The sequence below is a fragment of the Scyliorhinus torazame genome, chromosome 9 (assembly GCF_047496885.1).
Source record: "Scyliorhinus torazame isolate Kashiwa2021f chromosome 9, sScyTor2.1, whole genome shotgun sequence".
NCBI lineage: Eukaryota > Metazoa > Chordata > Chondrichthyes > Carcharhiniformes > Scyliorhinidae > Scyliorhinus > Scyliorhinus torazame.
The window spans coordinates 206,374,896-206,389,423 of NC_092715.1; the positions used below are offsets into that span (position 1 = coordinate 206,374,896).

Here is a 14,528-nt window from a genome sequence, read left to right on the forward strand (position 1 = left end):
TTTTGAACATTGGTGTAACGTTTGCAATTCTCCAGTCCTCTGCCGCCACCCCTGAGTCTAAGAAGGAATGGAAGATTATATCCAGTGCCTCTGCATTTTCTATCCTTGCCTCCCTCGGTATCCTCTGATGCATCCATCTCATCCGAGTAACACATCAACTTTTAAGTACAACCAGCCTTTCCAATGTCTCCTCCATATTAATTCTGACCCATCCAACTAGACAGTGATTGGAATTTGAGCAAAAAGAAAAGTTCAGTGGGGTTTGCAACTGTCAAGGATCAGGTAGCAGGGCCCACAGAATGTTCATCATAGGATAGTAGAACTGAAGCTTGGGCCATATAGTCCAAATACTGCTCAACTGAGATATGGTTTAGAGGGGTAGGGGATTGCCATTGGCTGGGTAATGGAATAGTGACTGAAGGGACCTTAAAAGATGAGGAAGAAAAGAAGGCGGTGGAGTTATCTGGGAATCCAAACTACATATAGGCAGGCCTACGACAACTGTCTAGAATCTTTAAGCTCAAATGAGGCTGCAGGCCCCAGGCAGAAGATGGAACCTGAGGAATGATTGGGAGGGGAGAGGGTCGCGAATTGCCCAAATCGGAGGCTTACTTGGAGGTAAAGTTCTACAAGATTAGTCTAAATTCATAGTTACAATTTTCTATGTATTAATTTTCTTTAGCAACACAGCTGCCATGAGGCTGGGAGTCTTGGGCTGCTGCATGGAATCAGCAGGTGAACAATGCCTGAATTATATGCAGATTAATAAATCCTATTGGCCTAACTTTAACTGGGGTTGAGGTGAAAGCATCAGTCTTGCCCTGGCTCGCCAATATGAAGCTAGAGTAATTTTAACTTCCAGGCCTCATTTAAGGACACCAGGCACGTTAGATGGAAAGAGTAACAAACCTGCAGCCATTCTTCTTAGAGCAGAGAATGCTGAGATTTAATAGAGTTGATCAAATTATCATAGATTTTGGTGTAAAAAAGAAACTGTTTCAACTAGCAGAAGGGTCGGTAACCAGAGGACAAAGATTTAATATAATTGACAAAAGACCCAGAGATTAGATTTTACACTGCATGTTGTGATCTGGACCAGACTGAAAGGATGCTTTTTAAAATTAATAATCTTTTATTTATAAACGGCTAGAAGCTGATTCTGTAGCAACTTTCGAAAGGGATTTGGATAATTGCTTAAAACGGGAAAGAGTGAGGAAATAAGACTAATTCATCAACACTTTCAAAAATCCAGTACAAGTTTAAACTAACTTGGCATGGGGCTGGGATCCTAAGGGAAGGTTCAGAAGGGATAGCTGCACAGCCAAAATTTTAAGAGACGTCAAGTGAGTCAGAAAGACCTTGGCCAGGATTCTCCGAAATCGCGACAGTGTTGACGCCGGCGTAAACACCGGAGTGTTTCACGCCGGCGTCAATGGGCCTCTTGGCTCGCCGATTCTGCAACCCAAAGGGGCCAGCACAGCGCTGGAGTGCTTCATGCAGCTCCGGCTGCTGATACAGGCCCCAGCACTTTCGGCCGCGGGACCGCGCATGCGTGCGGCGGCCCCTGCGCATCATAGCGGGGCCCAGCGCGGAAGAAGATAGGTCCCCCCATAATGCGCGTCCCCTGCTAGAGGGTGGGGATGACAGCTGTGCCGTGACTATTAGGGTGGCATCCACGGAGCTCTCCTCTGAGATGTTTGCCTAAGAAGCTGGAGAGGGTGCCGCCTGGGATGGGCCATCGGCTGGAGGACCTGTAGGACGATGGGCATGTGGTCATTGGAAGGGATGAAACAAGTCAGAATGGCAATAACAACTAAGGTTTGACAGGTCCTTTGGGTGGGGCCCGGTGGTTCATCATCCCTGCGGGTCTGCCAGCCTCCGCGTGGGTGACAACTGTATCCTCGGTCACACCGGTCACCTCCAGGGCACGCTCCTCAAAAGTGGTAAGGATCCTAATATCCAGCACGCCACCGCCAGTCTGGGTCCTCTCCCGATGGTTGTGGTAGAGCTTTTCCTGAGTGGTGGGAGGGAGTGTATGAAGGAGAAGTTGGGAGGTTAAAGGGGAGGGGTGGAGGAAGGATTGGGAGGGTTGAAGGGGGTAGACGCTCCAGTGGCGGGGGAGAGGTCTCGGGGGAGAGGGGGGATGTTGGTGTCTACTCACTTGTGCGGTATAGGTCATTGACCTTCTTCCTGCACTGGAGGGCAGTCCTCCTGGTCACACTCTCCGAGCTCACTGCCGCCGCCACCGCTTCCCAGGCAGCACTAGCTGCCCTATGGCTAACCTACCCCTGGACCCTCAGGGGAACAGGACATCATAATAATCTTTATTGTCACAAGTAAGCTTACATTAACACTGCAATGAAGTTACTGTGAAAAGCCCCTAGTCGCCACATTCCGGCGCCTGTTCGGGTACACCGAGGGAGAATTCAGACATCCCTCTTGGCCTCCACAATGACTAGCAGCCTCCCCAGGTCAGCGTCCCTGAATCTTGGGGCTGGTCTCTTCGGCGCCATTGTTGAGATAAGGCTTGGGTTGGCTGAGCAAGTGCAGCTTATGTGCTGCTCGACCTTGTTAGTGGGGGACTGACAAGTGCGGTGAAAGCGAATCAGCTGCGAGCCTTCATTTGCGGCGAGAATCCGTGCGGCCTCGTTAAGTGGACCAATTAGTGTTGAATAGCGTTGCCTGCCTCGCTGGGCCGAGCGCTGGGAAGCTCGCGGCAATTCACGCTCTGTACAACACTTAGAAATCTTCCCGGAGAATCGCTCACTTAATCTTTTTTTAAAGGATGTCCCGATCTCAAAGTGAGGTTGAGGGGTCTCTCCTCCCCCGCCCCCCACAGACATCACGATCTCACACACACATGGACAATCTCCCTATCCCCATCACAAGGTCTGCGTGACTCCCACCATCACCCAGGCATGAGAGTGACACGTCCCCACACCCATCCATCCTCGTGGTCATCAGCACATGGTGGATCCCCATCCCCCAAGTGAACATTTCCCGTTACAGGGTCACATCGGGCCCCCTCCATCCTTCATACTGCCTTCACCCTCCTTTAAAGTGCACCCCCTCAGGCCCTGCCTATCGGACATGCTAACCTGGCACTTTGGCAGTGTCAACCTGGCCCCCTTCAGTGCCAGGTTAGCACTTCCAGGTTGGTAGGGGCACTGCCCTGCCCTGTCCCTGACCACCCAGGAGCTCCAATGGCGCCCAAGCTCCTGGCATGGCCATCACGCCTGGTCTCCATTTGTGAAGACCATATTAATTTGCACACATGTGAGGCCTCGCCAGTGCAGCCAGTGCAGCCGGGAGAATGCAGCCTCAAACGGGCTGCGCATATTTAAATGACCCTAATGAATCATTCAAATGTGATGACCTGGATGATGTCCAGCTAGAGCGTGATCCAGATCGCATCAGGCGCAGTGGGTGGGGTGCACCTCGCCCGGCTCGGTGTTTGGCGCAAAATCCATTTTGGGCCTCCTGGTCGGTGTGCACCCGGCACAACACGGTGGGAAAATCACATCCTATGTCTTTCAGCCCTCTCCCTGCATCCCTTTCCTAGAGGCTGTATTTCATGAGTTGATTCCAGTTCCTAAAATATTCCTATGCTCTGTTTGTGTCCATGTATTGGCAAAGTCAGAGTCCCAGTGTTCTGTGAAAGATTTATGCTTCTTTAGTTTGTGTAGTGTGGCTTTGATTTCCTGCTATTTCCTGCTCTACAATGTGAGCTCACCTCATTTTGCACTTTACTATTTGCTCTCTCCTGGTTTATTGGGAAATACTGATAACTGCAGTTCAGTTTGGAAGTTCAGAGCTATGAGTTACTGCCTGATTTTAGTTTTGGTTTACCTCATGAATTGGTGCCAAAAATGCAAATAAAATTTACATTCAATCATCAATTTTACTCATGACCCTGTTTCAGCCATCTGAAACCTGTCACAGCATAGAGGAAAGTTGTTCAATCACTTGTAATCACAGCAAGTGAGTGCCAGGTGGAAGCAGCAATTGCTGAAAGTGATATGAATGATTGATCATGTCATCTAAGCAGTATAAAACAGTAGCCCGCCCCATCATCTATCATTAGACTTTCTATGAGAAGTAAACAGGACAGTCTGAAAGCCCAATCAAGCAGTGCTGGAGTAAGCCATTGGCTAATCATCCTCTTCCTTCCTGTAAATTAATGTGAGATTCCAGACAGCAGGATACAATTAGCACCTATTAGTCGGAAATACAGAAATCAAGCCCCTTGTGTTCCTCTGCATCTTGCAGTGTGGTCTGCATCTTGTGTGTTGCTGTGATCAAATATACTTCATCAGACTAATTGTTGAGATGAGTGGGAGACAGTTTGAAGAACTCAATGATTGTGTCATTGCAGCATAACACCAAAGAAGTAGTTGTCCCATGCTATCTTCCTGCCTCGATTAAAGTTGACAGTATGCCAGTAAGCTTTAATGCCCTGAGGACAAAAACAGTCATTTTCATCACACAGCTTATAATGGAAGAGTGATTTCTACAGCAATCTCCGACGTGTAAAAATCAATCGTAGTCACTATATTAGGGTTTCCAAGCATGGTTGGTGGGGGAAATTTTACAATTTTCATTCTGGCCAGGAATAATGGTGTCACCAAAGTTGTGTCTGCCTTCCCAGCTGGATGTAGAAGAGCCCATGGCACTATTCAGAGAGCAGCAGGGGAGTCTCTCTGATGTCATGATTAACATTTATTCCTCAACCACCTACCTTTAAAAAAAAAGGCCTATTTTCGTTGCTGCTGTGGGAGCTTGCCACATGCATAATGGCTATCATTACAACAGTGGCTACACCTAAAAAATATTACTTTGTTGACTGCAAAGTACTTCATCATCCAGATTTATTTAACACTGATAATTTGTATGAAACAGTGAATGGATAGAAATATCCACATCTCTGATTCAGAAGGTTGTTGGTTCTACATTCCACTAAATTGAGACATGAGCACACAATCTAGACTGGCAGGTCAGCGCAGTACTGAGGGAGAACTACTGTTTGAGATGCTGTCTCTCAAATTAGGAATTAAAATTATGAGGATTTTCAGAATACAGTGACTACATTACAGTGATTAACTCTGTAAAGCACCTTGGAACATCCTCATATGATGGGTGTTATTTAACTGCACATTATTTTTACTTCATAAAGACAGGTGTTATAGAGTAAACGTTACTACTTTGAGCTCCTGACAAAGAGCTTTTCCTGCACAAGCAGATGTTGGGTGTTTGGATATGGAGATCAAAATCCACTGGAATTTTAAATGGCAGATCTCAATACCATCACTGTACAACTTACCACCATGTGCTCCCAGCGAGTTATAATGTGTAATCTGTTCAAAATGGATTCTGCTGGACTCCCGGTGACGGCGGGCGGGAGGCGGGCTCACAATGGAGAGCTCCCGTTCGGCAACAGCATTTTTGGGGCTTTAAGCCCGGTCCCAGGGTCCACAGAGGCGGCAGAAGCAGGGAGAAGGCACGGAGGAGGCACAGTGAAGACACAGGAGGAAAAAAAGAACAAAGAAAAATGTTGAGGGTGAGCAAGAAAACGGCCGGAAAAAAAACAGCTGAAGGTTCGTCGGGGAGTGGAAAGGTCACCGCGGGGTCACCAAGGAAAATGGAGGCTGGAGCACCAGGGAAGGCTGCACTGCTTACGGTTGAAGAAATAACTAATGTGATGGATGCGGAATTTGAAAAGCAGTTGGCGCAGATTGGGAAATGCATGGAGACGGTGAGGAAGGAGATGAGGGAGGTTTTGAGTGTGCTGGTGGAGGAGGCGATTTCCCCGGTGAGGGCGGAGGTGGCGAGCACAGTGGCAGAGGTGCGAGAGCAAGGGGAGGCGCTGAAGGAAGTGGAGGAGACGTTATTGCAGCACGGTGATCAACTTGCCTCGATGGGGAAAGAGATGAGGAAGGTGATGGATACTAACAAGGATCTGAGAGGAAAAATGGAAGACCTGGAAAACAGATCCAGGCGACAGAATTTGAGGATTGTGGGGCTGCCCGAAGGAGTTGAAGGACCGAAGCCGACTGAGTATTTTGCCGCGATGTTGGCAAAACTATTGGGGGAGGGGGAGGATCCCTCCCGATATGAACTGGATCGGGCTCATCGGTCGTGGAGGCCTGTACCAAAGGCGAGTGAGCCACCAAGTGCAGTGACTGTGCTTCCGTAGGTACAGTGTGAAGGAGAAGGTCCTGAGCTGGGCCAAGCAGAAGCGGGTGGTGCAGTGGGCTGGAGCTGGTATACGTGTATACCAGGACTTTACGGTGGAGCTGGCAAGGAGGGGGGCTGCCTTCAACCGGGTGAAGAGGGCATTGTACAATAGCAAGGTGTGGTGCGGCATTGTATATCCAGCGAAGCTGAGGGTGACTTACAAGTTCAGGGACTTTTATTTTGGAACGGCGGAAGCAGCGGAGGAGTTTGCGAAAGCAGAAGGACTGTGGCAGAACTGACAAATTGAGGATTGGCCATGTGCCGATGTAACCTCATGACTGTATTTTCTTCTTTTTTGTATCACTGCGCGCGGGTGTAGAGACTGAAGGAGCCAATGTGGTATATATTTGGACAAGGGAAGGGACGGGACTCACTCGAAACGAGGGTTCTTTGGTGTGTAGGTGGATATGCGGGGTTTGTGTGCTAAAAGGGGATCTTTGGGCTTTCCTAGGGCCGGGCAAGTGGGAAAGGGACCCGGGCGGGGGCCTCCACGCTGGCCGGTTTAAGCTGGCCAGTGAACGAGAGTGAGGTGGGGGGAGGGGCTGCGGCCAATCGGAGCCTGGCAGAACAGGGTTCGAGTGGTCTAGCCGGGGTGGAAAGTTGGGGGGAAGGAACCGAGGTTGGGAGGAGGAGTTTTACAAGAGGCAGTGGACGGGAGGAGCTGGAGACCTGGGTTGGGGGCGGTGGGGTGGGGGGGGGGGGGGGCGGGTGGGGGGAGCTGTGTAAGATTAAGGGTGACTACGGGTAATCCCTGATTCCTTTTTGCCATTTGTTTATGTAAACATGCGGGTTGAGGTTTGGGGGTTGGTGGGTAGATGGGATCGTTGTTATTATAGGGACTGACATATCTTGCTGATTATTGTTTATTGTTGATGGATATAAATGTGAGAGAAAATGTGAAAAAGGAGGAGAATAAAAAAAATGGGGGGGAAAATGGATTCTGCTGTTTATGATGCTGAAATAAAGTTGCAAATTCTGATTGGATGTATTCTGGGAAGTTTCATTATATCACCTGCTTCCAGATGCCCCACCTCAATGCTCCTGTCACTGGTCACGGGACAGTCCATCTTCATGGTGCAACGTCTTCCCCTATCCATTGGGAAACAATCAAACTTGGAACAATTCTTGACTGTTAAGTCTTTTTTCACCATTTCCAATTTTTTTAATGCCCCAATGATTCTTCTGGTTGAGATCAACCAGATAATCTATAAAGGGTTGGCAACTTTATGCTGAAAATGTAAGTTAAATTGTAGAAAAATTGGGAAATATAAATATTTATAATCTTCTTTTGCAGAAATGCTGGTCAAGAAAAACTTTTATGCTGTTTTGGAAATGGATCTAGAAACTGCATTGGTATTGATCTGAACAACGTGATATTGAAGGTATTCAAATTACATGAAACAGCAGTGAGGGTCTAACACATATGAACCTTCTTGCATTGCATAGACCCATCATCTGTTACTGAGGCTTGTTATTTCTAAGCGTTTCTTAGAAGTTTCTTCAGTTTTGGCTGAGTTGACGGCACTATTGTGGTTGAGTCAGCGGGATGTGGATTCATGTCCATTTGAGGTGCAGCTACACATTCCAGGCTGCCATCTCAGTTTTGTTGTGTGAGTGCTTCATTATTCATGCTGCAATCCCTAGACCTGCACCTTCAAGGAGCCTTACCCAAAAAAGAGATGTCAGGATATTCATCAAAATACTGCCTATGGGTAAGGCTGATGCCTGTTTGCTTGCATAACGGAAGTCAATAAGACCATAAGACATAGGAGCAGAAATAGGCCACTCGGCCCATCGAGTCTGCTCCGCCATTCAATCATGGCTGATATTTTTCTCATCCCCATTCTCCTGCCTTCTCCCCATAATCCCTGATCCCCTAATTAATAAGACCTATCTATCTCTGTCTTAAAGACACTCAGTGACTTGGCCTCCACAGCCTTCTGCGGCAAAGAGTTCCACAGATTCACCACCCTCTGGCTGAAGAAATTCCTCCTCATCTCTGTTTTAAAGTGTTGTCGCTTCAAGCTGAGATTGTGTCCCTTGGTTCTAGTTTTTCCTTCAAGTGGAAACATCCTCTCCACGTCCACTCTATCCAAACCTGTAAGTTTCAATAAGATTCCCCCTCATCCTTCCAAACTCCAATGAGTACAGACCCAATGTCCTCAACCGTTCCTCATAAGATAAGTTCTTCATTCCAGGGATCATTCTTGTGAACCTCCTCTGGACCCTTTCCAAGGCCAGCACATCCTTCTTTAGATGTGAGGCCCAAAACTGCTCACAATACATCCCTGGTCTTGTAGTCTAGCTCTCTCAACATGAATGTTAACATTGCATTTGCCTTCCTAACTGCCGAATGAACCTGCACATTAACCTTAAGAAAATCGTGAACAAGGACTCCCAACTTCCTTTGTGCTTCTGATTTCCTAAGCATTTCCCCATTTAGAAAATGTCTATGCCTAAATTCCTCCTTCCAAAGTGCATAACCTCACACTTTTCCACATTGTATTTCATCTGCCAATTCATTTCCCACTCTCCTAGCCTGCCCAAATCCTCTGCAGCCCCCTTGCTTCCTCAATACTATCTGTTCCTCTACAGATCTTTGTATCATCTGCAAACCTAGCAACAGTGCCTTCAGTTCCTTCTTCCAGATCATTAATGTATATTGTGAAAAGTTGCGGTCCCAGCACAGACCCCTGACTCACACCACCAGTCACCGGCTGCCATCCTGAAAAAGGACTCCTTTATCCCCACTCTCTGCCTTCTGCCAGTCAGCCAATCCTCTATCCATGCCAGGATCTTACCCAATATGCATGAAAGTAATTTGAGATGTTTTTGAGTGATGTGACAAATATCAGTTTATCTTGACTCTTGGGATCATTGTGGTTTGTCAAAAGTAAAATGATCACATTTACTATTGTAGCAAAGTGCAAATGAAGATCATTAATTTAAATATGGTCTACTCCTGTTCCTATGTATTCCTGGTCTCTGGTTCCCTTACCTGATCACCTTGCATGATCTCTTACTTTGTTTCATATTCTTTGAGGTCTTTGTCTCTGATATGTGAGGATCTCTTTTTTACGATGCTCTTCATTCTCTCACCCCCATTCCCCCATAGCCCGTGATTCAGCTCATTTCTCTCCCTGATGCCTTCCCCTACCTTTTGTCCTTCTCATACTCTCTCCATTGTCATTCTTTCTCAACCTTCTGATCTCAGTTTTTGTTGATAGATCTCTTCTCTTCCTGATCTCTTCCTTCAAAAGCCTTCCTTCGGTTCATTCCTTCCCAGGGGCTGGATTCACCCAAAATGGGACTATGTCCCCACGCCGGTATAGAAACGGTGGAGTTTTACTCCCAAAATTCCTACAAAATAGTTGAACAAATTCAATGCCCTGCATGGGGCTAGCAGGGACCCGGTGGAAAATTTGCAGCTTTAGCTGCGGATACGGGCCCTCGCACTTCCGGTTCGGAGTCCGCGCATGCGCACAGCGGCGGCCTCCAGCGGCCGTGCCGAGCTCAATGGCGCACTCGCACCACGGAGCCACATAGAAAAAAGAAATCCCCTGATCGGCCATGCGCCAAAGCCTGAAACCGTGCAGATTTAATCCCCAGCCGCCTATATGGCCCCCCGGCCTCCGATCCCCCCGCCCCCGACCAGGGCGGTCGAGGACTGAGTCCACAGCCGCCATGCCAGCATCCCGACCGGCAATAGATGGTTAGTTCCACGCCCTCAGGAACTCGGCTGGTCGGGAGCGGAGGGTTGCTGGGCGAGCCTCTGGTAATGGCCCCCCGGCAGCACGGCGTACTCCACGGTCACCCCGAGAGAATTGCCGGACCAGTGCCAGGCCCGATTATGGCTTGGAAGTGGATTCTCCGCCCCCGCGCCGGCTGCGATTTTGGCGCGGGGCTGAGGAGAATCCAACACCTGGGGTGGGATTCTCTGACCTCCCGCCGGGTCGGAGAATCGCTGTGGGGCGGCATGAATCTCGCCCTGCCGCTCCGAAGCCGGCTGCCGAATTCTCCGGCGCGGTTTTTTGGCGGGGGCGGGGATCACATCGCGCCAGTCGGGGGCTGTTGGCAATGGCCGCCCCCGGCGATACTCCGGGCCCCAATGGGCTGAGCAGCCACCCGTTTTCGGCCAGTCCCACTGGCGTGGATTAGACAAGGTCCATACCGGCGGGACCTGGCTCTGAGAGTGGCCTGCAGAGTCCTCGGGGGGTGCGGGGGAATCCGGTTCCGCGGGGGGGGGGGGTGGCCTGGCCCGCGATCGGGCCCACCGATCTGCGGGCGGGCCTCTGCGGGGGCACTCTTTCCCTCCGCGCCGGCCTCTGTAAAGCTCCGCCATGGCCGGCTCAGAGAAGAAACCCCCTGCGCATGCGCAGGGATCACGCCACCGGTTCTGCGCATGCGCCAGAACACGCTGGCGCTCCCGCGCATGCGCCAACTAGCGCTGGCCGGCGGAGGCCCTTCGGTGCCGGTTGGCGTGGTGCCAACCACTCCAGCGCCGGCCTAGCCCCCGGAAGTACGGAGGATTCCGCAACTTCTGGGCGGCCCGATGCCGGAGTGGTTCACCCCACTCTGTGGCGCCGGTACAGCCCACCCGCCGGTTGGGGGAGAATCCCGGCCCTAATCTCTTCATTCAATTGCATCCCTTCAGTTCCTTTCTTCCCTGATCTCTTCCTTCCATTGCCTTCCTTCGGTTCCTTTCCTGAGACATTTTACTGTTACTTTTCTTGGCTTTTTATCTGGATGCCTTCCTCCGTGTTGGATCCAGGCTTCAAATTGGAAAATGGTAATGAGGATATTAATGCAACCCTTAGAATTTAAATTGTCCAATGTGTTGGGAGAGATTAGGTCATGTAGGAATAAAAACAGAAAATACTGGATATACTTAGCAGATCTGGCAACTTCTGTGGGGAGAGAAATTGTCCTGGAGAAAGAACCTGGACCTAAATCTGTTCCTCTCTCCACAGAATCTACCAGATCTGAGTATTTCCAGCATTTTCTGTTTTTACTTCAGGTTTTCAGCATCTGCAGTATTTTGCTTTTGTTAACTCGTCGGGAGTTGACAGACCAGGACATCTAAGGCAATGGCTCATAAGGCGAGGAAGGAAAAGTAGAGCGGCCAAGAATTAGAAGCCAGAGTTTGGGTGAGGTCAGAGGTAGAATAACTGGGGCAATGGATAGACTATAATTGTAAATCGCTGGGATAAAGTCGGAGGAATGTAAATTTTGGGATCATACTACATATCTACTGAAACAACAGTGGCAGGTATTCTCAGGCTGTTCGCTGGCAGCGGGTCTACCTGGTCCTGCCAGCAGGACATCCCTGCCCATGGGTTTCCTAGCAGCGTGGGTGGCTTCGATGGGCGGCTTCATTGACAGCGGAGGGAACAGAGAATCCTGCCGCTGGCGAACGGCGCACCTCCTCCCACCGCCGAGAAACACGTGACTGAGAGGCCGGAGAATCCCGCCACATATTGAGGCCAATACTATAAAAGAGACATTTCAAAACATGTACCAAGAAACTGTACTCAGTTTCTTCAATTAAAAGCACATTTTAAAGCTTACGAAAATCTCGAAAGAGAACTGCCCTTCTCAAATATATTTCTAGAACTTCAACCAAAAGATTCACGTTTATAAACCATGTTTCACTTTGAAGATAAAATCATGAACAAGGTCAATAAATGAAGATTGCAATTGATGGACAGAAAGGAAAGAGACCTGCATTTATTATCACCTTGCATGACCTTAAGATGTCCCATAGTGCCTTACAGTTTATTAAATTCTTTGAAGTGTTGTCATTGTAGTAATATCGAGAAGGCAGCAGTGAATTTGTGCATGGCAAGCTCCCACAAACAGCAGTTTGATAATGACCAGTTAATCACACTTTTGTGATGCTGATTTTTGGAACAAACATTGGCCAGATGAGGATAATTCCCTTATGTTTCCTCAAAATAGTCCCATGGGACCTGAGGAGTTTAATATTTCATTCAAAAGATGGCAGAGCATCAGCCCTGAAGCCTTAATCTTCTGGCTCGGCAGCGAGAGTACTACCATTAAGCTATTGATGACAATAATAATAATAGAATAATCTTTTAGTGTCACAAGTAGGCTTACATTAACACTGCAATGAAGTTACTGTGAAAATCCCCTCGTCGCCACACTCCGGCACCTGTATGGGAACACAGAGGGAGAATTCAGAATGTCCAGTTCACCCAACAAGCATGTCTTTAAGACTTGTGGAGGAAACCCACGCAGACACGGGGAGAACGTGCAGACTCTGCACAGACAGTGACCCAATCCGGGAATCAAACCTGGGTCCCTAGCGCTGTGAAGCAACAGTGCTCACCACTTGTGCTACCGTGCCGCCCAAAGTTCCTTCACCCATACCAGCAACAGTATAATTTGGTGAAGTTACTCAACTTCAATTCACAAAGAACTTGGTCACAGCCAACAAAAGAATGCTTAAATTAAAATAAAAGCAAATTACTGTGGATGCTGGAATCTGAAACCAAAGAGAAAATGCCGGAAAATCTCTGCAAGTCTGGCAGCATCTGTAGGGAGAGAAAAGAGCTAATATTTTGAGTCCAGATGACCCTTTGTCAAAGCTTTTATCTATTGCCGGAAATGGAGACAGAAAGGTCAAGGAAGAGAAGGGAAGTGTCTGAGTTGGACCAGGTGAAAGTGATGGAGGGGTGGAAACTGGAAGTGAAGTTGATGACTTTTTACGGGTCCGGACGAGAGCATGAAGCGGCACCAAAATAGTCATCAATGTATCGGTAAAGGAGTTGTGGGAGGGGACCCATGTAAACCTGGAACAATAAATGTTCTACATACCCCATAAAAAGGCAAGCGTAGTTAGGAACCATGCAGGTACCCATTATTACACCTTTGGTTTGGAGAAAAAGTACTTAAATTAAGCAGTGACAATAACATTTACTTTGGACCAGATAAAGGAATTTGACGTGAAGTATCTAAATTAAGCCCAGATCAAAGGGAAATGTAATGCTGTTCCACACAACTAATGACATTGCTGTCATTTTAAAATTAAAAGGCTGGTGACTATTTAATTTAATTTACACATGGCCAGCTGGACAAACATTCTATTTTGATCAAAATGCCTTCAGGTTGGAGAATTTGGTTCAGACTACTACAGAAGAATGCGGATCATAATTTTGCTTGCAATATTTTGTGAAACAAAATAATTTAAAAATGACCATTACTTATATACCCTAATGTATTACTTTTGGACAGAATTGACTCACTGTGACTTCTACAGATCATTTGAAGTCCTCTAGTATTTCTGCAAACCTTCCAATTTTATGTAGTATCTTCCTGGTGATATTTCTGACATGCTGCCAGCGTTTATTGCCACACCAGTCAGTGTGCTGAAGCTTATTCTCTAAACATAGGTGGTAGTCTCAATCCAATGGAGGTAGCGGGGGTCCAGCCGGAGCTGCACATCACCTCTTTTTGGAAATGGCTGCCGCATTAAGTGCCACTTCAGCACTCAACAGGGCAGCAGTGGGATAAAGGACCCGGGGGCAGAAGTATCACCTTCCAAGAGCTGCTAGCCAATCAGAGGAGAGTAGCCCTTTCTTGCTGAGCAGCACGACTGGAGGCAGTAATTTCGTTTTTTTAATATAAATTTAGAGTACACAATTTATTTATTTTTTTCAATTAAGGAGCAATTTAGCATGTTCAATCCACCTACCTTGAACATCTTTGGGTTGTGGGGGCGAAACCCTCGCAAACACGGGGAGAATGTGCAAACTCCACACGGACAGTGACCCAGAGCTGGGATCGAACCTGGGATCTCGGCACCGTGAGACTGCAGTACTACCACTACACCACCGTGCTGCCCGTGGCAGTAATTTTTGCTAGCCGCCCATTCAAGGCCCATGATCGCAGATGGACTGGACCCAGACACAGGTGGGTGATAGTGGGATGGGATCAAAGGGTGGGGCGCACATGGGAAGAGGTTTGGTAACAAGGGCAGCTGAGTGACTCTCAGCCCCCCCCCCCTTCCTCATGTGCTAGGTCCCTCAATCAGGCACTGACTGCCTTTGAACGAAAGACCCTTCACCGAAGCCCACAAGCAACCTCGACAGAATTTGCCATTTGGGCTGCCTGAACGGCAAGCCCCTGCCCACTGCTAGACGAATACCAATGATGGCACAATGAATGGGCATTCATTACCCATTTCATAGCTCAATCGTTAACAGTGTGGAAAGACTGTCCATGTTACTTCTTGCCACAGTCTTAATCAGAGCAGTGGTGGGAAGGCGGCAGGG

The 14,528-nt window shown here is 48.2% G+C and overlaps 1 protein-coding gene across 5 annotated transcripts in view; it reads left to right on the top strand.

Moving 5' to 3' along the window:
* Positions 1–14,528, top strand: part of LOC140429704 (uncharacterized) — a 248,618-nt gene that overhangs the window by 154,361 nt on the left and 79,729 nt on the right. For all 5 annotated transcript variants that reach the window (XM_072517027.1, XM_072517029.1, XM_072517026.1 and 2 more), the window contains exon 11: positions 7,529–7,616. In XM_072517027.1, coding sequence (XP_072373128.1) covers positions 7,529–7,616 — 88 coding nt within the window. The remainder of the gene's footprint in view (positions 1–7,528; positions 7,617–14,528) is intronic.